General features: G+C 36.1%; 1 protein-coding gene across 2 annotated transcripts in view; it reads right to left on the reverse strand.

Annotated features, from left to right (window-relative positions):
* Positions 1-1,753: 1,753 nt before the first annotated feature.
* Pkc98E (Protein kinase C) overlaps positions 1,754-26,084 on the reverse strand; it is a 152,882-nt gene continuing 128,551 nt past the window's right edge. The window contains exons 14-15 of one of the 2 annotated variants that reach the window (XM_067790653.1): positions 25,878-26,025; positions 1,754-10,867 (exon numbers count right to left, since the gene is read on the reverse strand). In XM_067790653.1, the coding sequence (XP_067646754.1) occupies positions 10,827-10,867; positions 25,878-26,025 (189 nt within the window). In that variant the 3' untranslated portion in view covers positions 1,754-10,826. Of the gene's footprint in view, positions 26,026-26,084 lie in introns of both variants that reach the window. The other variant, XM_067790663.1, reaches the window with a different exon arrangement.

Raw genomic sequence — 26,084 nt, forward strand, 5'->3', positions numbered from 1 at the left:
TTAAAAAGCCGTGTTGTGTTTTGATTGACAAGAACACAACTCAAATTTATTGCTTCATGCTGCTTCAATTTCGGCGAAATACATAATACTCGTAGCAATATCGTGTGAATACGAAGTAAATACCCAGCGCTTTCAGAACTACTGTGAGGAAACAGCAAAATTGTATTTTCAGCTTTACGATTGGAATCCGATGACACCAACTCATCATAAACTATTAGTGTACTCTTCGGTGTTTTAGGCGAAAACGCGTCGGAAGCGCGTAACAAAATTTATAAAAGTGATCGTATCGGACATCCCAGGAAAGATTCAAGAGTGCACAATATGGAAGATGTTTTCGGCAGAACTATGGACTCTTCTGATCCACTATTATCTTCATTACGGAAAAACAATAAAGCCAAACAAAAATTGTCTCGGCTACCTGCAGTAGTCTTCCTTTTAAAAATGCCTGACATCTCTAATGAATGTGAAATTTCAAATAAACAAACTTTAAAGTAACATAATTTCAGATGGAGATGTTCCTGATGCAGAGTCGCTTTTCTTTTAGGTTTTGATTGTGTTTTTTCGAGTTCAATAAATACTGTTTATATCGAAATATATAAAAAACTATCCTGTTTGAAATTAAATTTAAATTTATAGTTTACACTTTGTATGGCAGCAGTACTGAAAAATGGGCGTGGCCCGCCTATTTTTGCCACAAGACGTTATTTTCATCTATAAATACCCCATGCAAAATTTTATAGCGATAGCTTAACCCCAACTATTTTATTCCTCAAAAATTCAATTTTGAACCAATGTGCCATGGTTAAAACTAAGTTAGTGAATAGTACAATCGATAAGACAAGCGACAAAATCGTTAATTAAAATCTCGACAAATCGCATCGTTATAAGTTAGTGAAGTGAACTAACTTGGTTCACGATTTTCGTTTAAAAAAGGCGAATCGATAGCTATAAGGATTTTGATATTCAGAAACCACTTTTTATCAATATAGGTCAAACTTTGATAGGCCAATGTCGTTAAGCTTTATAAGATAGTTTTGAGATAATCAACTGCATTATCTGGAATTCCATTATTCTTCCTTTTCACCTAATAATAATGTTCACCTCGTTAGCTATGTTTAAACGGAGTTAGTGACAATCGTTACCGTAACCGAAAACCCGTTAGTTTAAGTCTCGAGGGTGTGTGGCAAGAAATGCTTTTTGTGAGACATATGTATATCAAGCTGTACATATCATATTATGACTAGTCGAGTATATCGAATATACCCTCAAAATCTGCAATAATTGCTAAAAACGTTTAGATAAATCTTACAAGACACCGCCATAAGTTTTTTATTTTGTACTACGGTTTTATTGAATAGTATTTTGTATAGAGAGTATATGCAGAAGACTATTTAAATCGAAGAAAACGGTTACTCAATTTTAACAAATTTTGCAAAAAGGTCAATAAAATTAACATGAATTCTTTTTTTTTTTTTTTTAAATATAGTTTGTTGTTGTGCTGTTTTCGTATACTGAAGGATTTTCGTAATTTCTTCGCTTGAAAATTGAAGATCGGTCATGGTTATAATCTATATCCCAAACAAGCGATTCCTCAAATTTCTGCAATTCTATCAGCTTAAAATTTAAACTTCCTAGAATATTTATGAATATTTATATTATGCCAAATTTTCTAAAAAAAATTACTCGGCCACCGAAGCCATTAACAAAAACAGGGTGAATATTTCGCTCAGTATGAGAAAAAAAAATAGTACCATTGTGTGTTTGCAATTTAATTTTTTTCACTTTATTTTATTTTTTTAATTAGTTACATCTCAATCTGATTTCTTTTTGTTTAATACAATTCTAATGAGTTCGCAACTTAATTATGTATATTCAAAAGAAAATTTATACCTAACCGTTGCATTATGTGTTGCACAATAAAATTAGATAAAATTTGCTAATAGAAAAAAAGTAAAATAATGCAATAAAACTTGTTCGCTTTGCTTGTAGTCATTCGAAAAAAGGAAAATCAAGATGCATAAATACAAATCAGAATAACTAAAAACTAAACTATGTATACATATATGCATTCTACATAAAATAAGAAAAAGGACATAAAATGTTTGCACAAATATTTCAAATGCATTTAACTACACTAACAAATCAGTAATACGTATGTATAGGTATTGTGCGTTCGTTTTTGTTTTTGTTTTTGTTTTTATTTATATAATATTTATTTTTTTTTGTTTGTTTTAGTTTTTCATACATTGAAACTCATTTTGACTAGATTGGCGAATGATGCTTCACATTCGATGCGTTAAAGATGTGAAAAATTAAACACAATAACAATAATTAGCACATCATTAAAAAAATTATAATTATTAATGTTTGTTTATCGGCCTTCAATGGTAATGCTGAACAAATAATCAGACTCTAGGCCCCCAGACAAAATATATATATGTATATATGTAATAATAACATGTAATTCAGTACTAAAAAATGAAATTAGATAGTACATAGTTTCGTTGATTTTTTAAATCTTTTAACATATAATTTTTTACTTTCATGATACAACAGTTTAATCAAACTATAATATACTTTTAGGTGCACAAACAATGCTATAAGCGTCAGATAATTTCGTACAATGTTTCTACAAATTTTTTATGTGAACTTTGGTATTTCCTATAAAATAATTTATTATATTTCTTTTTGAAAAATAAATTTTTTTAATAATAAAGTAGCTATGCAAAAAAAATACTTATAGTTCATTCAAAACCTCTTTACTGCCGTCCTAATCAAGAATGTGGGGTAATGCATTTTTTTTTCGAATATTAGTAATTTACAAAAACGTTAAATTCGCCTATAAGGAATTCAAAATTGAACTTTTTTTTGCATAAATAGAAAGGTCACATCCAGATTAGTCCAAAAAACTAATTTACAATAAAAAAAGAGCATATGTATATTGGAAATTTATAAACAAGTTAATTTCAATATGGCAGTTTCAGTAAAAAATGTAGATACATTCTATTTTAAGACGGCAGTATAGTTATTTGAATAGTGGAATTTTATACTGCTTATTTACCTATTGAAACTATTCAATTCCAGCAACAAAAATGAATAAGTAAAATAAATCGACGAAAATAAATTAAATATATAAATATAATGGCTTCGGTTCTCAAACCTATGTAGGCATTTTCTTTATTATAAAAATTAGAATCAGCAATCGTTTTAAAGCAATTCATAATAATTCAGTGAAAAGGTTTGTACATAATAGGCACCAGAATAATAGGCATGCGAACACATGAGATGAGTGGTGCTGCCCACTCTCATAGAACTGGCCCGGATCGTTCTAGCGATATTTGTACGTGATCCAGAGCTGGGCAGCTCACTGGAAGGCCCTTTATGTAGTAGCATAGGGTGCAATATCGAACAATAGATAGTATCATAAATCACAGATTCATTGGATCATATTGTCGCAGCTAATTTTTTTGCTGTGAGCTGTGATTTGCCATCATTGGTTAAAGCGCGATATCCACAGCGCCAGAAATGAAAAATTCCATACCGAAAGCCGCTCAAGGATGTTAAGAAAAAATTTCGCTTGTTGAAAGGCCTGGCATTAACATAGTCATAACATATTTTTACTTAACCGTATCTATTGGCATAAGTTATTGGAGCCTTAACTTAAAAATAGTGAGATTTTCATTAAAATGAAAAAAACGTAAAAAGTTACAAACATATTCTACAAATAAAAAGTCTCTTAGTCAAAACGTATCCAAAACAATAAATAAAATATACAAAGAGTTAATAAACTCACCAGCTCAAATATTTATAGGTTATGGATATTGCTAGAAACCAAAAATCAATCGATTAGCTATGGTATGGTTACGGCTAGGGCATTATGGTATGGCACCATTAACCAATTACGTTGATTTCCATAAGGTTGGCTGGATCAGCTGTTATGTGGATATGTCAACTTTGCCAGGGACTTAAAACCAGTGGCAATGGAAATCATTGACCAGTTAATGGTGCCATACCATAACGCCCTGGACATAGGCCCGAGTTAAAGTTGACATAGTCATAACGCCATAGTCATAATCATATTTTTACTTAGCCATATCAAATTGGCATCAGTTATTGGTGCCTTAACTTAAAAATCGTGAAAATTTTATAAAAATGAAGAAAACGCAATAAATTACAAACATATACCACAAAAAATAAGTCTCTTAGTCAAAATGTATCCAAAGCAATAAATAAAATCTACAAAAAGTTAACAAATTTTCCAACTCAAACGTTTTCAGGTTATGGATATGTCGAAAAACCAAAAACCAATTGGTTGGCTATAATATGGTTATGGCTTTAGCGTTATGGTATGGCACCATTAATCGATTAAATTGATTTCCATAAGGTTGGTTCGATCAGCTCTTTTATCTAGTTATGGTTAAGTCACCATTACCTGACCCTTGATCAGCTGTTTTATATGGATATGGATACATCAAGTTTAAACGGCCCTTTATGACTATGTCAACTTTAAAGCTTGTGTTAAGGGCCCATTACTAATACTTAGAATAGACTTGACTTGACTTGGCATAAACTTGGCAACTTAGCCCCGATTATACTCCACTTAGTGCATACAATCTGTCATCATAATCAGCTGTCATTTTATTGTGAAATATTTGCTACAAAAAGTGGTGGTTTTTAAACAAAGTTAATTTTGAGTACTACAATTAATTTATGAGTGTAAAAATTAATAAATAAAATAAAAATAAATGTCAATTTTTTACCAAGCGGGCACAGGGGAGCCCTGGTTTCGCCAAGAAATATATGTAAATATGTGCGTCTTATTGGCGGCCACCATGGTGTGATGGTAGCGTGGTCCGCCTACCACACCGTATTCCCTGGGTTCGCGACCCAGGCAAAGCAACATCAAAATTTTAGAAATAAGGTTTTTAAATTAGAAACAAATTTTTCTAAGCGGGGTCGCCCCTCGGCAGTGTTTGGCAAGCGCTCGGGGTGTATTTCTACCATGAAAAGCTCTCAGTGAAAACTCATCTGCCTTGCAGATGCCGTTCGGAGTCGGCATAAAACATGTAGGTGCCGTCCGACCAATTTATAGGGAAAATCAAGAGGAGCACGACGCAAATTGGAAGAGAATCTCGGCCTTAGATCTCCCCGGAGGTTATCGCGCCTTACATTTTATTTATTTTATGTGCGTCTCATTATTTTTTGAGCAAAAACCCTGGCAGAACACAGTCGGTAAAGTATCACAGATAACAGTGACTATATTTACAAGTCTTTGGAAAGGAATTTGCAATCCTATTTGAGCGCAAGTGTTCCTTTTCGTTTGTTTAGTTCATTCTCTTTAATTTAAGTGCATTTTCAATTCGAATATGTCAATTTTAACAAATTTACTCCTAAAGCCATGGTTCAATTATATGGTTGGCTCATCTCATCAGCTGATTTTATTTATGTCATTGCATGGTCGATGGGATTGTCAAAAGGAGATGGTAAACTCAAAAAGAAACCAACACATTGACAACATTTTCTTACCACACACAAAAACTGCTATGTTTTATGTTTTCATTTCATTCCATTCGCCTAATACCAATACACAGATTTTGACAATTTGAACAGACATATTTTGTTGCTCTAGAGATGAGCCAACCATATATAGTTGAACCATGCCTAAAGCATTGCTGAATATGACTTTATTGTTTTGAACGGAGGTGACGCCGCTTCATAGAGAACAAAAGCAATGTCAAAATTACTTGGCCGCTACTATTTTTTCACACAAGAAATATGTACGAAATTTTTCTTGAGCGTTTTCTTATGATGTGGACACCGTGCTTAGCGTAATTGCGAACGAAGCGCAGATGTCACAGCGATTTATTTGAATCTGTAACTGTCATCACAAAATGAAATGCAAAAATAAAAAAAAATTGATTGAAAGGTTGTTCATGATCCGTAGCTAATACATATTAGCAACGAGATACATTTCCTATAAAAATGCACAAAACTCTGAACTCCCTTAAAAAAAGTAACCAATTTTGATTGCACTGAAATTAATAGCAAAGTCACTGACAGCAGAAAAAAAAGGTGATTACGAAATAGCTTTACATATTTCAACATAAATGTACATATGCTTACAGCATAAAGCTTATGCTTTCACATGCGTACTGACTTCAATTATTTTTTATTCGAAATAAAAGTATTTAATAAGACAAATAATCTTATAATTAAACCAGGGTTCAGAGAATATTTGAAATACAATTATTTTTCACAAATTATTCTTTACTGCAAATACTTGCTTCGAATTGTTTTGTTCTTATCATTCCCAAATATTTGAAATGTATTGAAATATAATAATGAGCTTAAAGGCCGTGGGTAAATAAAACACAATGTTTAAAATTTCATTGGTTTTTTAATTTGTCAATATTTCGGCTTCAGTCTGAAGCCATCTTCAGGACTGTAAGTAAACACAAATGTATAAATTATTGCAGTCCTGAAAATGGCTTCAGACTGAAGCCGAAATATTGACAAATTAAAAAACCAATGAAATTTTAAACATTGTGTTTTATTTAACCACGGCATTTAAGCTCATTATTATTAACATAACGTACACGCATAAGGCTATAAAAATTACCAAAAATGTATTTAAATATTTTTAAAGCTGGAGTACAGGTTCAAGTACTATCACAAATAAAAAAAATTTAAAATTTGTTGAGAAAGAATGGGAGTTTGTGCCAGATGTTAGACATTTTTTATTTATCTTTTCATTTGTAATACGAGTTAATTGAAAAACAAACATTTGTTTTCATTCTCCAAAGAGTTTGCTTCATTGCTCATACATAAAAATTGTTTACACGGTGTTTTGTGTGAACTAGTGTTTGGAATGGGGAGAATTTCACATATTGACAAAACAAAATTAGTGCAATACAATGTCTTCGTTATGAAAAAGAATTAAAAGGAAATTTCTTGAGAAACATAAAACGCCATTATGAAGCAGTTCATAAACAATATTTTGGTATGAATTTCATCGAAACAGATCTGGTAAGAATGCGTCAATTAACGAAGGCACCATTAAAGTTAAGCAGGGAGGTGTTTTGGAACTGCTGCTTTGGCTTAGTAACAACTAAAAACACGCCATTTCGAACGTTTGACGCTGAAAAATATTTTAAGAGATTGCTTCAGCTATATAGCGATATCTACTGTTTAACTATAAAAACATTTCTGAGCATTTAAGCTTGTGTGGTACTAAAATAAAAATCCAATTAAGACATATTTTAAAAGATAGAACTATAAGTCTTAAAATAGATGTGGCAATCCGAATGGGTAAGAGCATATTATAGTAAATATTAAATAAATTATTATAAATAAAGTTGGGTGACGAAAGCAAAATTCGACCGTACGTTATTGTGTACATTATCTTCTCCTTTATTACTTAAAAATGAAGAAAAGTGTTTCTTACATAGCTCACAGGTATGGAACTTGTCATCTTATCGCATATAGGAACAGTTTATGATCGTTTTGTGCAGCTGTGCGGTATCATGACAAGGCGCGAACCGAAGTACTTGTTGGAAAGCTTCTATCCCAATACAAATCCAGCACCAGAAATGCTCTCATTTACATAGACACTGTGATAAGAGAGTGATATCAGCTTTTGTTTCTATTAGGAAATCGACGATGCCATGCCATCACCATCGCGGCCTTTTCTACTAAGGGCCCGGTCGCTTTATATGCTTGTCATAGCATTTATACGTTTATCAATGTCGTCAAGAAAGGGCGGTCGGCTCATACGAGGTTTTTTCGTTTCGCAATTCATTGCAACCGTTTTCAATATTGCAGGTCCAAAATCTAAAGGAGAACTCTGTACTACACCCGTCACTTTATAAATCAAACCACTTATGCCCTTACAGGCGCCCATCGTGGTGAACAGTAGGCGAGTGTGGACTCATTGAAGCTCAGCCAAAATCTGAATCTCCATACCTTTAGGTTATCGTGTCTCAAAAATAGGTTACTCATGTTCCTCAGGGCTCTGGATCGAGAACGCAATAGCCCTCGCAACACATATATCTGCTGAAATACCTATGATAAATAGGGGGGAATGTTTGCTTAAAAATGTATAAAAAAAAAAATCATTCAGTTGTATAAATGAAATTGAAGCAAAATATTTGTCAAAATTGTGTAAAGGCATAAATGAATGTAAAAAAATAGTTTTTTTCCGAATCTATAGAATATTTAATTATTCGTCAGTATCAAATGGACACAAATGTTTGTTTTAAAATTGATTCGAAGATGGTATAAAAAAATTAATTGAATGAATTTTAATTCTTTGTAAAAGAATTTTTCTGAACCCTGAATTAAACATGTACATATTGTGACGAATATTAGCATCACTAGGCTGTTAGTAAATAATCACGCAACAACAAAAACCTTAAAGCGAGTCACACTGGTGTACATGAACATATCAATCATCATTTACACACATATACAGAAGGCAACGAAGAGATATCTCATGCACACACATGTGGTCATCAGCCGAAGTAGTTGCTCAAACATACACACGCATATGATTATGAGAACAGCATAAAATACAAATATACATGTATATAGTTGGTAACTAAGCAGGAGATTCTAGAAGGTGAAACGTTTAGACCTTTGGAGAAATATGCAGAGGAATCAGTTTGATTTAAACTCGCAATTAGTTGTGAAGTATAAGTGTTATTGTGAAGTACTCTCAAAATCGTCGAATAAAGACCACTTTGAATTACTGAATATTGGAGTTATTTATTCGACAATTTAGCGATTCGAACGTTTGCAGAAGGTGTAAAATGATCGGATTATCCCCAGAATTCATTACAATATGTATGTGCAATTAATTCAAGTCTTTTTCTAAATTATTGAAAATAAATATTTGGAATTGTGAATTAATTAAAAAAGAAAATTACTGATCCGTTTATAGTTTTTGCTGGCATATTTTTGTGTACAGGTTTACATACTTTAGTTTCATACAAATGGCGAATGTTTGAAAAAACCTTCACAATAGCAAACAGCCTGGGTCTCCTGTTAAATTGCTGGGAAATTACTTAAATCAATTGCTCAATAGTGTTTTCTAACATTTTTGTATACGACTATTATGCTATATATATTATTTACATACATATTTTAAAATGTTTGCTAACTGGCTGCTCGTATTTCCTTCATTCACTAGATTTTATAAACGAATTTTATTAGTCTGATTCCTATTGATACATTTAAAGTAGGTTTGAAACACAAATGGGCAATTCATGGCGATTCAATTTGTTTACCGTGAGCAAACAAACCTTTCTTCCATTCTCTGGCCATTTGTGGCCACCATTCTCCCTGTCAGCCTTATTTGATAATGTATTCCCGCAGAGAGATTCTAAAAAGGTGATGGCAAAGCGAATTCAACCCATTTTGTCGTGCAGAAGAATGTCAAGTCAAAAGAAAATTCTAATTGATTTCGATTAACTGACATATTAAAGTACAAGACGCTGTATGGAAAATAGTCAAGAAGAAGCAATCAGCTGTTGGGATAACAACACCTGGTACTGAATTCGCCTTGGGCGAATCTATACAAGGCAAGGCGAATTCATACCAAGTGGTGGAAAAGCGAACTCAACCAATTCGCCGTGCAGAAGAATGTCAAGTCAAAAGAAAATTTTCATAGATTTCGATTAACTGACATGTTGCAGTACAAGGCTTTGTATGGAAAATTATCAAGAAGAAGCAATCAGCTGTTGGGATAACACCACCTCTACTGAATTCGCCTTGATACAAGGTGATGGCAAAGCGTAGTCTACCCAATTCGTCGTGCAGAAGAATGTCAAGCAAACTTGGATTTATATCGATTAACTCACATATTGCTCAACCTAGGCATTGCTTGCGACATATTATTATTTTTCATAAATTCTGTACTTTTTAAGCGCTCCTTCATTTTTAATATCGTTTTAATTTTTAATATTACTTTTATATGTTTTCTTTTTATACATCTTTTTGTCAACTAGTTTCGAAATGGCACAATTCAAATTCCGTAGGAATTAACCGAAATAAAAGTAAATTCTAAATATTTTCAATAAATAAAAAAAAGGTTTTTTTCTAAGCCTTTTGTTTCTTCAGATGGCCATATATAAACTAAATATTTTTATTAATGTTCTTTCTTGATCATTGTGAATTTATACAAGTGGCGAATGTTTGAAAAAACTTTCACAATAGCAAACAGCCCGTTAAATCGCTGTTCGATTACTTATATCATTTGCTCAATAGTTTTTATCAAACATTTTTGTAGGGGACTGCTATATTGCATTTTTCACAAATTTTAAAATGTTTGCTTAACTGACTGCTCATATTTGCTAAATTAGCTCGATTTTATAAATGAATATTAATATGTAATCAGATTTTCTGCAGATACATACATTTAAGTGAAAAGTTGGGTTGAAACACAAATGGGCAATTCATGGCACTTCAATTTATTAACCGCGAGCAAAAAACAAACTTTTCTTCCATTCTCTGGCCATTCGCGACAGCCGTTCTCCCTTTCAGTTATTATTTGGTATAGAAAAATTGTTCACTTGTATGAATTCGCGAAAACGCAAAAAATTGAAACAAATTCGACAAACAATAAGTCTCTTAGTCAAAACGAATCCAAAACAATAAATAAAATATACAAAAGTTAATAGATTCACCAACTCAAATATTTTTAGGTTGTGGATATGGTGAAAAACCAAAAACCAATTGGTTGGCTATGATATGGTTATGGCTTTAGCGTTATGGTATGGCACAATTAATCGATTACATTGATTTCCATAAGGTTGGTTCGATCAGCTGTTTTATCTGGTTATGGATAAGTCACCATTAATTAGCCCTTTATCTGAAATTAACACACCAAAACAAGGTATTTAATAAAATTTGTATAAACACACTCTGTTAAATGTTTTTGAAGTTAAAACTGATGACAACAATCCGTAGCGAAAATGAAAAATTTTGCTTCTGTCAAAATATATTCAGAAAAAACTAGAAAATAACTCCGTGCAGATCCGAAATTGGCGCCCGAACACTTTTCTGCGTAAAAGCCCCGGCATAAGAAAAGTATATGTACATAGATGCTTACGCATCACAGTAGCCAATTTCAACCTATGGTCGCAAGCAAAGCATAAGAAGAATTCGACACATGGTTTGGTTAAGGGTGCTTTCACACTTTTCAAATAAAATTATTTTTCCCACTCTTTGGTACTTTTCTAAAATTTGTCACAGTTAAAAACTGCAATTTAACAAATGACAAATTCATTTGTTCTATTCATTATTATCATATGTTATCAAGTATTTTCGCGACCTTTTTGGACTCCGGTTGTTAAGTAATAGCATTCTAGTTTTTTCTTAAGTGCAATTCCTATTTAATTTTATAAAGAAAATATATCGAATGTGTGGCAATGTTTCAGGAACTAATAGTATGATGTATTCCAAGGCGAATCCATACCAGGTAGTGGCCAAGGCGAATTCATTACAGGTGGTGTTATCCCATCAGCTGATTGCTTCTTCTTGATAATTTTCCATACAGCGCCTTGTACTACAACATGTCAGTTAATTGAAATCAATGAAAATTTTCTTTTGACGTGACATTCTTCCGCACGGCGAATTGGTTGAATTCGCTTTGCCACCACCTAGTATAGATTCGCCTTGGGTAGTGGCAAAGGGAAATAACCCAATTCGCCGTGCAGCAGAATGTCAAGTCAAAAGAAAATTTTCATTGATTCCGATTAAAGGGCCAATTAAACTGTCTTAACACTAATGCCATAGTCGTAACCATACCCATATTCATAACCATTTCGATTAATGGTGCCGTAATCTTAAACATATGACATTTTCATTAAAATGAGGAAAACGCAAAAAATTACAAACATATTCCACAAAAAATAAGTCTCTTAGGCAAAACGTATCCAAAACAATAAATAGAATATACAAAAAGTTAATAAATTCACCAACTGAAATATTTTTAGGTTATGGATATGGCGAAAAACCAAAAACCAATTGGTTGGCTATGATATGTTTATGGCTTTAGCGTTATGGTATGGCACCATTAATCGATTCCATGGATTTCCATAAGGTTGGTTCGATCAGCTGTTTTATCTGGTTATGGATAAGTCATCACTAAATTGGCCCTTAACTGACAAGGCGTTGTATGGAAAATAATCAAGGAGAAGCAATCAGCTGTTGGGATAACAACACCTGGTACTGAATTCGCCTTGATGTATTCATTTGATATTTTGTTTTTTGAATTTTGAAGAAAACTTTTTGGCGGACGATTCAGGAAGAAAAAGTATGTAAATAAAAGTCACCCTATAATGATATTATTATTATATAGATCGTTACAGTGATATTTGATCGTGATCTAGAACTGAATAGCTCATTGCAACTCAACCATAATAACTTTGTCCCGACGACAATCAGGAACCAATACATTATACACGTGAAAGTGTAGTTTAACCGCCATGATTGCACCAACAGAAATCATCAAGCAGCTATACATTTTGATTAAAGAACTTATGCAAGTAAATTCATAATTTAAAATATTTTTTGTGCTCATGTGGATTCACATATGTACATATGTATAGATTCAAGGCGAATTCAGTACCAGGTGGTGGCAAAGCGTCAAGTCAAAACAAAATTTGTTTTGATTTCGATTAACTGACATGTTGCTGTACCAAGACGTTGTACGGAATATCAAGGCGAATCTATACCAGGTGGTGGCAAAGCGAATTCAATCAATTCGCTGTGCAGATGAATGTCAAGTCAAAAGAAAATTTTCATAGATTTCGATTAACTGACATTTTGTTGTACAAGGCTTTGTATGGACAATTATCAAGAAGAAGCAATCAGCTGATGGGATAACACCCCCTGTACTGAATTCGCCTTGATGGAAAATAATCAAGAAGAGTAATCAGCTGTTGGGATAACGACACTTGGTACTGAAGTCGCCTTGATTTATGCGTTCAATTCTAATGCGGTCAATAATTTAAAGAATAATAAAGTTAACAAATAAATATGTAGGTACAATTTTCACTTTTTTGTAATTATTGTTGTAGTTGGTGGTTATTACGTGTTTTCTTAAAGTTTTTTTTCTTTTGTTGCGTTTTATAGATAGTTATAATATACTAGTTTTTACTTTTTTGTTATTAAAATTGTTTAAATTTTCTTGTTTTTCTGTTTTTTTTTAGATTTATTTCTCTGTAGCTAACGAATATTACAAATATATTTTTCACGCTATAACATTAGAAACTTTTATGTCATACATATATGTGTATTTATATGTACAGTTATGTGCACAAAAATAGCAGCAACAAATTTTTCAAAAAGTTTGATCACTTATCCTCCTTATTTTTTATTGATATTCGAAAACTTTGCAAACCAATTTAAAATAAATTTTCGAAGAAATTGTAAAAATGCAAGACATGTTTACAAATCTCTATAAACATTTTGAAATTTTCGAGTAAACAATTTTACAGTTCAAACAGTTTTAGCATAACAAAAAATGAATTTGAAATCTCTCAAAACTTGCACTGATTTTTGGTTTTTTTTTGTTAAGTGTTTTAAATTTTAAAATTAAAATTTCAAAAATCAATGCAATGACATGATTTGAGAGTTGCCAATCTTACAATTTGTTAGATTAAAATTGGTTAGACCACAAAATTGCATAAATACTTAACATTTTTTTTGGGAAATTCGAAGTATCTAAAAATTTGCACGAAGATTTTTTCAATTTTTTCGAGTGTTTGAAAATGTTTTCTAAAGCGATATAATTAACAAATACATATAAATGAAAGCACAAAAAGCTGAATTGTTTTAACAACGCCTGCTGCTTTTTTCGTGCTCACAACTGTATGCATGTATCTACTTCAATTTCGTGAACTTTTATTAACTCCAGCGCGCGCACCACACACATCAACACAACTTTACATTCAAATATATTGTTACGAATATTAGCAAAACTGAGGAGTGCTCCCATCTCCAGGCCGATGCTAAGCAGTGACGTGAATTCACATCAATAATTCAATCATTATGTATCTACATAAACGAATCTATAATTGCGTCTACACATATGTACACATTCCGACGAGCAACATTTACATACAAGGCAGCGAGAGATGAGATGTCACACACAGATGAATTTACTTATACGCTTATATGTGTGCGGGAGACTGTAAACTACAAACTCACATATCTACATCTGAGAAGCGCTAAAAAGTAGACAATTGTAAACAAGTAGAAACTATATGAGAACTATACACACACGAATATAGTTGGTAAGTTCTGGAAATGGAAGAGCCTAGAAGTATGCAGCGTAAACTATAAAAGCGGGGCAGGCGAGTAAGAAGTAATTCAGTTTGAGTTGAGCTATCAATCAGTTTGATTATTAAGCCAGCGAGTAGCAAAGTATAAGTGTTATTGTGAAGTACTTAATAAAGGCCATTTTTCCATCATTCAATATTGGAGTTATTTATTCAACAGTTTAGTGATTCGAACTTAGCAGAGGATTGCAAATAAGAGGATTTGCAAGTAAATTCGTTACAATTGGTGTCAGAAGAGGAATTGTTGAATAAATTCCACAGGACAACAAGGACATGGCAAAGTTCAGTGAATTGAAGATCCAGCAACTGAAGAGGGAGTTGGAGAGCCGTGGATTGAATACAAGCGGCGTTAAACTTGAACTTCAGGCACGGCTACGAGAGGCAATGGAAGTAGAAGGAATTGACGTGGAAGAGTATGACTTTCATCTTGATGGCGAGGAAACAACAAAAATGAAAGAGACAGTTACGCAGACAGTTACGAGCACAGACTTGAACATGATTTTGGCTGCAATATCTGCTCAAACATCGACAATGTCATCTCAACTAGAAGAACAGAAAACGTATATGTCATCACAGATGGAATCCCAAGAGACACGAATAACATCGAAGATGGAAGAACAGAAAACACACATGGCGCCACAAATTGCAGAACAATTAAAAGAACAGGAGGCACGCATAACATTACAGCTCGAAGCACAAGAAGAGCGTATCTCAACAAAGCTGGAGGCACAGGAAACAAAATTCTCATCGCAGCTGGAGGCTGTTAGTGAACGACAAAATAAAGTGGAGGCCGAGATGGATGCTTTGAAAGATCGGATTCAGGAGTTACAATTGAACCGTCCAATCACTTCAACGTCTACTCTGAAGGTAAAATCCCCAACGTTTGATGGTTCTGTTCCATTCCAGGTATTTAAGCTCCAATTTGAGAAGACGTCGGCAGCGAATAACTGGAATGCTGAAGATAAAGTTGCAGCTCTGTTTGTGGCATTGAAAGGGCCAGCAGCCGAAATCCTACAGACGATTCCCGAAAGAGAGCGGAACAACTATGAAGCATTGATGGCCGCTGTCGAGAGACGTTATGGAAGCGAGCATAGAAAACAGATATTCCAAATTGAGTTGCAAAACCGCTACCAAAAAGCAAATGAGACTTTGCAGGAGTTTGCTTCGGACATTGAAAGATTGGCTCATCTTGCAAATGCGGATGCACCTGTGGAATACACGGAAAGAGTGAAGATTCAGAGCTTTATAAATGGCATACGAGATGTGGAAACGAAGCGGGCTACATACGCAAACCCAAAGCCAACATTCGCAGAAACGGTGTCACAAGCCCTGATTCAGGAAACAGCGTCGCTTCTGTGTAAGCCAGTTTTCAAAGCACGCCGTGTGGAAGTAGAAAGGCCAGAGTGGGTAGACGCAATATTGGAGGCGCTGAAAGGATCGCAAAAGCGGAGGGAAAAAGTTATCAAATGCTTCAAATGCGGGAAGTCCGGTCACATTGCACGTCATTGCGATCTTGGTCTTAATAGTTCCAACAATGTGGGTGGGCGTAAACGCAAAGCTGGAGGAGATGAGCAAGAGCGAGTAAGAGGTAGAGAGCTAGAGCCAGCTATTGAATGCCCTGTGATATCTGTGTCGCAAATTGGTAGAAAATCGAGCAGTCTTACCGTCAGAGGGAATGTGGATGGCAACGAACGAATACTGACTGTAGATACGGGCACATCTCATTCCTTGATCCGATCTGACTTGGTCAACAGGAGAGTAAAACCGTTACCTGGAGCAAAGTTGCGTACGGTCACTGGCGAGTATAACCAAGTTCAGGGAGAAGTGATATGTGAAGTATTGATTGGGAAGGTCATGGTCCTACACAAATTTGTTGTGGCGGAGATTGTTGATGAAGTTATATTGGGAGTGGATTTCTTGGTTGACCATGACATCAAGATCGATATGCAGAGAAGGGTGATGCGCTATGAGAACCAAGATGTGCCACTTAACTTTAGTTTGGAAAAAGGGTTCAGCAGTAATCGGGTACTGGTGGAGAAGACTCGACGAAGGCCACGAAATTCAAAGGTAAAGGTTGATGGAACAAATGGGCCAAACAAATCAAAACCGAAGGTACCTGTGAGAGAAACACTGGCATTGAAAAGCCCTAACGGACGTACCAAAACCAAGAAAGAATGCAATGGTGGTTTCAAGCCAAGGCACACTACTGTTGTGAAGCGTCGGAACGATACTGATTATGCAAAGGAAATCCGTCCAGCGCAAGCTCTGCGAAGTAATTCTTCATTGGCCAAGAAACAGATTGCGAGGAAACGATCCAGAATAATGAGTAGTAAGATGGAACACAGGTACGACAGGGAAAATAATTCGGAAGGTTTCCGGAATGGAGATTTGGTACTGTTAAACAACCCTCACCGGCGGAAAGGTGTTCCAGTCCAATTTCGGTGCAGTTGGGAAGGCCCGTACAAAGTTGTGAAGAAGATCAGTGATACCATCTACCGCATACAAACCACTGGGAAACCACGGATTAGAAGGGTGGTACATTTGGAGATGCTAGCGGCGTTTAGATTGGGAGATTTGTCTGATCGGGACGATCAGACTTAGGTGGAGGGCAGTGTTACGAATATTAGCAAAACTGAGGAGTGCTGCCATCTCCAGGCCGATGCTAAGCAGTGACGTGAATTCACATCAATAATTCAATCATTATGTATCTACATAAACGAATCAATAATTGCGTCTACACATATGTACACATTCCGACGAGCAACATTTACATACAAGGCAGCGAGAGATGAGATGTCACACACAGATGAATTTACTTATACGCTTATATGTGTGCGGGAGACTGTAAACTACAAACTCACATATCTACATCTGAGAAGCGCTAAAAAGTAGACAATTGTAAACAAGTAGAAACTATATGAGAACTATACACACACGAATATAGTTGGTAAGTTCTGGAAATGGAAGAGCCTAGAAGTATGCAGCGTAAACTATAAAAGCGGGGCAGGCGAGTAAGAAGTAATTCAGTTTGAGTTGAGCTATCAATCAGTTTGATTATTAAGCCAGCGAGTAGCAAAGTATAAGTGTTATTGTGAAGTACTTAATAAAGGCCATTTTTCCATCATTCAATATTGGAGTTATTTATTCAACAGTTTAGTGATTCGAACTTAGCAGAGGATTGCAAATAAGAGGATTTGCAAGTAAATTCGTTACAATATGTACTTCATCTTTATGTCGCATTTATCTCATTTGAAATGTTTCAACATAAAGCAAGGAACAATAAAATATTTCAAATTAATGCGATTTTGCACAGATTTCTTTTATTGCCTAAAATCATTAAGAACAATGAACTTTACCATATACATAGATAGATGCGTTCAACGCAATCTTATGCATGATGAGTAGAGTATTTTATCGAGGACGGCGGATCGAACGACACTAGCGCCATCTGACAAACAAAAGTTGGCAATCTTCCACTTTTGCTACATGTAAAGCATAAGAAGAAGAATTCGACTATCCTTTGGCTAAGAGTGATTTCACACTTAACAAGTACTTTTCCAACGTTTTTCACAATTCAAAACTGCATTTTAACAAAAGTATAGGAGACAAAATATGTTAGGAAGTATTTTTTGCTTATATAGTGAAAATGTTTATAACAGTGCTTCACTATATTTTGTATGTGAATGGACATGGCGAAATAAGTTTCATCTGATAAGTCTAAAGTGCTGTTTATATTTATAAATACCACATCTTGTGTGATTGTGGCGATATTATTGTCATGCATAAGATTACGATGTTTTGGAAGAGAAGCTCGGCCTTAGATCTCTTCGGAGGTTATCGCGCCTTACATTTATTTTTTTATTTTATAAGATTGCGATGAACGCACCTACTATATGAAAAAGTTTATTGTGACGCGGCCATAAGCGCGTTGACGGCAAACGTACTTGTGCTGTCAAAAATAAAAAAAATGAAATGAAATGAAAATTTATGGACACAAGCACACCGGGCCACTGGGTCGCAAAAACATCGTACAATTTCACATCTGAGCGATTTCGATTTATTAACTAAGCAAAAAAAGTAGTACATATTGTGACGAATATTAGTATCACTAAGCGATACTACCATCACTAAGCCGATACTAAGCAGTATGTACGTAAACAAATCAATCGTCATCTACACACGTACATACAAGACACACGTACATACAAGGAACGCAGCTAGTCATAAACACATGTAATCATCAGCCGAAGTAGTGCTCACATATACACACGCATATGCATATGAGAGAGACTATAAACTACAAATACACACCAAGTAGAAGATTCTAGAGAGAGAAACGTCTAGACATTTTTAGAAATATACGGACAAGGCAACAGAGAATATAAAAGCAGAGCAAGCTGAGTAGTCAATAATCAGTTTTATTTAAACACGCAATTAGTTGTGAGGTAAGAGTTATTGTGAAGTACACTTAAAGCAGTCTAATAAAGACCATTTTGCATTACTGAATATTGGAGTTATTTATTCGACAATTTAGCGCTTCGAACGTTTGCAGAAGGTTTAAAATAAGCGGAGTTTCACTAAATTCGTTACAATATTTATGTATGTATGTAACTACATACGAAAATAGACTACATACCCCACAAACATTCTCTGAGCGCTTATATTTAGGATTTCTATATGACAAAGCCGGCCAAAAGTTGCACATTGTGCAATTTGAGTTCGTATTTTCACACCGACACTAACGATGTGTGATCACGATCGTTTGCTTTCGCTTGTCAGTCACTAAAATCAACAGTGAATGCAAAAGGAAGAGTCCATGCTACTTTTTGGGCACATAATAAAAACAATATGCTGCAATGTTAAAGTGACTTAATACGTTTTAATTAGTATTATTAAGTTCCTTTGAACATACATTAATATTGACAATTTAAATATTAATAATTAATAATAATTAATGATTAATAAATATTGACAATTTAGTATAAATATATTTTTATGCGTTCTACTTAGTTTTATTAATTTTCATAAATTTTTTTTTAATGAATAACTTTATGTTTTGAAAATTTTTTCTATCTTTACATTTACTTTGTTTTATAGTTATTTCTTAATGAAAAAGTGAATTTTTTTAAGTAAATTTTGCATTGAATAAACACAAAAGTTTTATCTGACTAGCTCGACCTCCGCGTTCTTAGTTATACTAATATAAGTAAATATAGTCAGGATTAGCTTGAAATCAAATAACCAAAGTCCTTTTTAATTTCAAACTTCACAGTCCACATTTTCTTTTAGCACACTGTGGGGAGTTGTCACTCAATTTTTACACACACTTATGCAACTGTATTAGTATTTGTGTGGCCGGCTCTGCTATAAGAGTTCGAAATATGTGAAAAATATAAGCGTCAGAAATATGGTATATAGGAGTATTTTATGATTCCGATATGAGGAAAATTAAAAGAGTATTATGCCAAGAGTGTTCAGCCAACAAAGCAACTATTCAACAAATATTAATATGTGGTCCATGTGGATCAATTTGTTGTTGCATTTACATTTTAAATTCTTTTCAGTATTTGGACCACTGCTCATTTTGAACAAATTTTCTTTCATATCTTTTATAATTATTTAAATTAGAATGGTGCCTCTTTCTCTCCTGGACATTTCTCTCTAATCATTTGCGTAATGATCGGCATCGGAGGGTGGAGCCGTGTGTAGAAGTCCACGAAAGTGAGGAAAGCTTCTGACCGCCATTCACTGGGAATGCGGTTCAAGCAGATCACTACTGCCGGTCGCTTGCGGCCAAGTATCCTCTTGGCAGCCGCTAAACGTCCGTTTAGCGGTGAGCTAATGTGAGAAGGCGACAACCTGGCTAGGCCACTCTGACATAATCGGTTTAAGGGCAAGCCGGGGAGATATCATTGGCAGCGTCTGTACACCTCTAGGTGCGGCTGCAAGCGGGCGTTTGTCTTGGAGCAAGCGGCTTGCTATATAAACGTGCAAGTAATATTTTCACCCCCGCTGAGCGGGTTGTGCGCTGGGCTTGGGACCCCCCACGTAAAACCATACTCCAATGAAATATACCAACAAGCCTCGGATAAATACACTCTCTATTGATGACGACCATGGCAAACGTTTGAAGGACAATGAATTGAGGGCATGCATCGGGAACGTCCGCTCCCTGAATGGGATTGATGCAGATGCCCGGCTGGTTGATGTCCTCGTCAAAGCAAAATCTGACATCACCGCCATCCAAGAAATGCGTTGGAGCGTTGGACGAAGCAAGGAAGAGAGAAGATCAAAAATTGTGACATCTATTGGAGTGGCCATGCGAATAAGCGCAGTTTCGGCGCCGGATTGGTGGTGGGAGAGAAACCTTGTCGCCAAGTTCTGGCGTTCACGCCTGTGGACGAGCGTCTCGCCGCTATCCGAATAAAAGCAAAATTTTTTAATTTATCATTCATCTGCGCCCATGCGCCGACAGAGGAGAAAGACGATGAGGTGAAAGACACTTTTTATGAACAATTAGAACGCACATACGAGCGCTACCCCCGTCATGATATAAAAGTCGTGCTTGGCGACTTTAACGCCAGGGTGGGCAAAGAAGGTGTTTTTGGCAATACAGTCGGAAAGTTCAGCCTACACAATGAAACTTCTCCTAACGGACTGAGGCTGATTGAAATTGCCGGTGCTCGAAACATGGTCATATCCAGCACGAGGTTCATGCATAAAAAGATACATCAAGCTACATGGCTCTCTCCTGATCGAAATACTCGCAATCAGGTCGATCACGTTGTGATAGACGGACGGCATGCCTCCAGTGTTTTAGATGTGCGTTCGATCCGAGGACCTAACATCGACTCGGACCATTACCTCGTTGCAGCGAAAATACGCACCTGCCTCAGCGCGGCTAAAACCAAGGAACAAAAAACACAAGGAAAACTAGACGTCGAAAAGCTTCAATCACAACAGACTGCCTATGATTTCGCAACTCGACTCTCACACCTGCTCTCTGAGAGCACAACTCAGCCTGAAGGAATACAGGAGCAGTGGGAGCATATCTCCAAAGCACTTCGTACTGCCGCCGAGGAAAAAATTGGTTACCAGCGGCCACGAAAAAACAACTGGTACGATGAATAATGCAGCGTTGCAATCGAAAGAAAAGACGCTGCCTACAGGGCTACGTTAAAAGCGAGCGCAACAAGAGGAGTGTGTGAACGCTATCGTGAGTTGAAAAGGGAAGCGAGACGCCTTTTCAGGCAGAAAAAGCAGAAGCAGAAAAGCGTGCGAGGGGCTGAGATGCTAGCCACCAGGAATAACGCCCAAAAATTTTGCCAAAAAATACGGCGACAGACGGAAGGTTTTAAGACCGGGGCAAACTCCTGTAGGAACGAAAACGGCGACCTTGTAACTGATGTCCAGAGAGTGCTTAGATTATGGAGGGAACACTTCTCTGCTCTTCTAAATGGAGGCAGCGATTCACCGCGCAGAGATGACGAATCCGATCCCGCAATCGATGATGATAGAATATATGTCCCCCCGCCCGATTATGACGAAGTTAGAATAGCAATAGCCAGATTTAAAAACAACAAGGCCGTGGGCTTTGATGGATTGCCTGCGGAGCTATTCAAGTACGGCGGCGAGGAGTTAGCAGGGCGCATGTAGCAGCTTCCTAGCAAAATATGGGCGGACGAGTGCATGCCCGACGATTGGAATCTAAGTGATCTTTGCCCAGTCCACAAGAAGGCCACCGTGAACCGGCTGATTGGACCTTATCAGTGCGGCTTCAGACCTGGTAAATCTACCATCGTCCAGATTTTCACAATGCGCCAAATCTTGGAAAAAACCCGTGAAAATAGAATCGACACACATCACCTCTTCGTCGATTTTAAAGCCGCCTTCGACAGCACGAAAAGGAGCTGCCTATATGCCGCTATGTCTGAATTTGGTTTCCCCGCAAAACTTATACGGCTGTGCAAAATTACGTTGAGCAACACCATCAGCTCTCCGAGCCGTTCGAAACTAAACGAGGTTTCAGACAGGGTGACCCCCTATCGTGCGATTTCTTTAATTTGATGCTGGAGAAAATTATACTAGCTGCAGAACTTAACCGCACTGGAACAATATTCTATAAAAGCGTGCAATTACTGGCATATGCTGATGATATTGATATCATCGGCCTTAACACCCGCGCTGTTAGTTCTGCTTACTCCAAACTGCAAAAAGAAGCGGTAAAGATGGGTTTGATGGTGAAGGAGGACAAAACGAAGTACCTGCTGTCATCGAGCAAAGAGTCAGCGCATACGCGCCTTGGCAACCACGCTACTGTTGGCAGCCATAATTTCGAAATAGTAAAAGACTTCGTTTATATGGGAACCAGCATCACACACACACTAACAACCACATCAGCACTGAAATCCAGCGAACAATCAATCTTGCCAATAAATGCTACTTTGGACTAGGTAGGCAATTGAAAAGTAAAGTCCTCTCTCGGCGAACGAAAATCATACTCTACAAGTGACTTATCGTACCCGTCCTGCTATATGGGGCAGAGGCATGGACCATGACAACAGCAGATGAAGCGGCTTTGGGAGTGTTCGAGAGAAAAGTTCTTCGAAAGATTTATGGACCTCTACGCCTTGGCGATGGCGAGCACCGAAGAAGATTTAATGATGAGCGAATTAAAACGCAGCGGCTGCACTGGCTAGGCCATGTTATGCGAATGCAAGATGATGCTCCGGCCAAGAAAGTGTATCTATCGGAACCCGCCTATGGAAGCAGAGGTAGAGGGCGGCCCCCACTCCGTTGGAAGGACCAGGTGGAAAACGATTTAAACTCCCTTGGTGTGACCAATTGGCGCCGGTTGGCGGAGCGAAGGAGCGACTGGCGCACCTTGTTGGACGGTCATAACCGTTTAGACGGTTAAGCGCCAATTAAGTAAGTAAGTAAGTATTTCGGACGTTTTTCATTCTAACCACAAAACTGCCGCCGTTGTACGGCGTTGGTGTGTCGACCCCCTATGTCTTTAGTTAAGGCTGACGTCGGTATGTCCTATATTTATGGGTTTCTAACAAAATTCCTGATTCCCAACATACATTAAGGATATGCCTTTCAATCGTAATTTCATGATTCCAAAATTCTCCGAAAAACTGGCCAATCCTAATCCCTTCTATAAACACACATAAATGACTCCCGAAAAGTGTTATATAAGAAGAAAATTATGAGCTGTTTATGCACGTAATGGGAGTCTGGGCCGTATTACGTGTTACGATCCGTGATCGAAACTCATTTTTTAAATCACAATAGCTCTGAAATTGTGGATCGGATTAATGTCATATGCGACAAATAGTACTCATTAGATCCATAACTTATTATAATTTTTAGAAATAGTTTGACAGTTGCATAGTTATCGCTTGATTGAAAATAGTTTTTTTTAAACGTCCTGCTGCCCGAACTAATTAAGTGAATAAAAAAATAAGTGCACAAAAGAAACACGTTTAATTACAGTAGAACAATTCGCTTTTATGGAAAGAAATTTTATTGAAGTGCGTCTTCTATAAACGAAGGTAAAATAGAATACAGAAATGAAAGGGTTCGGTAATTCCAATACTCCCACTCATTGTTGTAAACAAAATCGGCGAAGTTCTTTTATGATGTCATCTCAATCAAACTGCGCAAGTATTTATGACGATTCTTATTCAATGCTTTCGTAAATATATCAGCGATCTGCTCATCGGTATTTACATATTCTAAGTTGAACTGACCATTTTGAAATTTTTCTCGGATAAAATGGTACTGGACATCGATGTGCTTGGTTCTTTTATGATTTTCTTAATTAAACGTGTTTCTTTTGTGCACTTATTTTTTTTATTCACTTAATTGGTACGGTCAAAAGGACATTTCGTACATTGATCATAACACGTAATACGGGCTCTGATCGGACTCCTATTTAGGCTCACATAATATATAACGGCGGCCGCCGTGGTTGCGTGCCCCGCCTATCACACCGAAGATCCTGGATTAAAGCCCCGGCTTAAGCAACATCAAAAGTTTAGAAACAAGTTTTGTCAACTAGAAAAATAAATGTTTTTCTAAGCGAGATCTCCCCTCAGCAGGGATTGGCAAACACCGTAGAGTGTATTTCTGCCATGAAAAGCTTCTCATTAAAAACTCTTCTGCCTTGCAGTTGGCGTTCGGAGTAGGCGTAAAACGTGTAGGTTCTGTCTTTTGGAAGTAATATCGTGGATTCAGATACGAGCCAGGCCTAAACACCAACAACAATGTATGAAAAAAGCTCATATCAGACGACCATTGATATAACGGAAATACACTCATTTCGGGAATAAGGTGTTTTTTATGGCATTTTTTTTTTTTTACTCCGATCATTTGCTGTGTAGAACGTACATATTTTTCAAATGATTTCATTAGTTTTTAAATATTTAAACATTTCATTGTTCAAACTACGCTACACTTCCATTCTGCGGTAGTGAGCGCATACGTTATTTTGACAACGCATAACACGTTACCCTGCAAAAAATCGTGCGATTAATTCCTAAAGAGATTGGTCTCCGTTTGAACTCTTTTGTCTACATTTGGGCATAATTGATCCACTATAGTCCCTTTTGGGTACAGTTGGGATTAGTCAGTTTGATATTTATGTACCCAACTTTAAGAAATATTAAAAAAAACAGCAACGAAGTAAAATAAAAAAGATTATAAGTGATTGAATCGAATTATTTAAGAAAAATGCGGAGCCCTATACCGAACCTAAATTACTAGGACTTAAAGACTACGCCGGAGTTAGGGTTAAATTTTCGGAAAATATTTCTATTCCATTTAGAAAAGCTGTTTCGCCCGCTAAAATAGATTTTTGTGGCTTGGCTCTTATTCCATTTAGAAAAGCTGTTTCGCCCGCTAAAATAGATTTTGTGGCTTGGCAAACCCTTCGATTGTATTTCTGTCATGAAAAATGCGTCTGGCCCTATTTGAGTTGTTATAGAACAGTAAAGGGCCTAGTCTTCTTATGCGCCCATATGGGAAGAAAAAGGGGATTGGTGCTATCGAGCCCTTTCCGGTATAAATGAGTACAATTAGTCTCTTCATAGGACATGCTCATACAAAAGGGAACAGTTCAACTCGTACAAAGAGATCGAAACTGGCATTGGTCGCATACTAATTTGCGACTCATCCCGGATTCATCCTAGACTAATCTCATTTTTTGCAGGGTAATGTTTTTCGACTATTATATCAATGCGCATGTGTGTGTGTGCGTTTGTGGGTGCACATTCTACTTATAACAAAAAACAAAAAAAGTACAAACCTAAGCAGTTTTAAATTTTTTTGTTTGCTGCTTTTTTGGCTTCGCAAATGTGTTGATTCGTTTCTTAGCTTTGTTTGTTTTGTTTAGTTTAGTTAATGTTGTTTTTTTTTGGTTTCTTTTTGTAATTTGCTTTTGTTTTTGGTTCAAAGATTATTAACCCTTCGGGCGCCTGCGCACACGTACCTACTACATACACAAAAAAAAAACTACTTAAAATACTTTACGTTCAGGTCCAAATTTCGGGTTAACAAAAGAGAATCCAGCAAATTCGTCTTGATTAATGCAGCGTATAACATCGTTGGGAACAGGTGTGAGTACTGGTTCCTCTTTCGTGAACTCTGTATCGAAATTGGTGGCATCACGTGGATTTTTCTAAAGAAACAGTATCATTTAAATCAAGTTTATTTGTTATTTTTAATACAAATTAATAA

This window comes from Eurosta solidaginis, chromosome 1 (assembly GCF_040869045.1).
Source record: "Eurosta solidaginis isolate ZX-2024a chromosome 1, ASM4086904v1, whole genome shotgun sequence".
In the NCBI taxonomy this organism is placed as follows: Eukaryota; Metazoa; Arthropoda; class Insecta; order Diptera; family Tephritidae; genus Eurosta; species Eurosta solidaginis.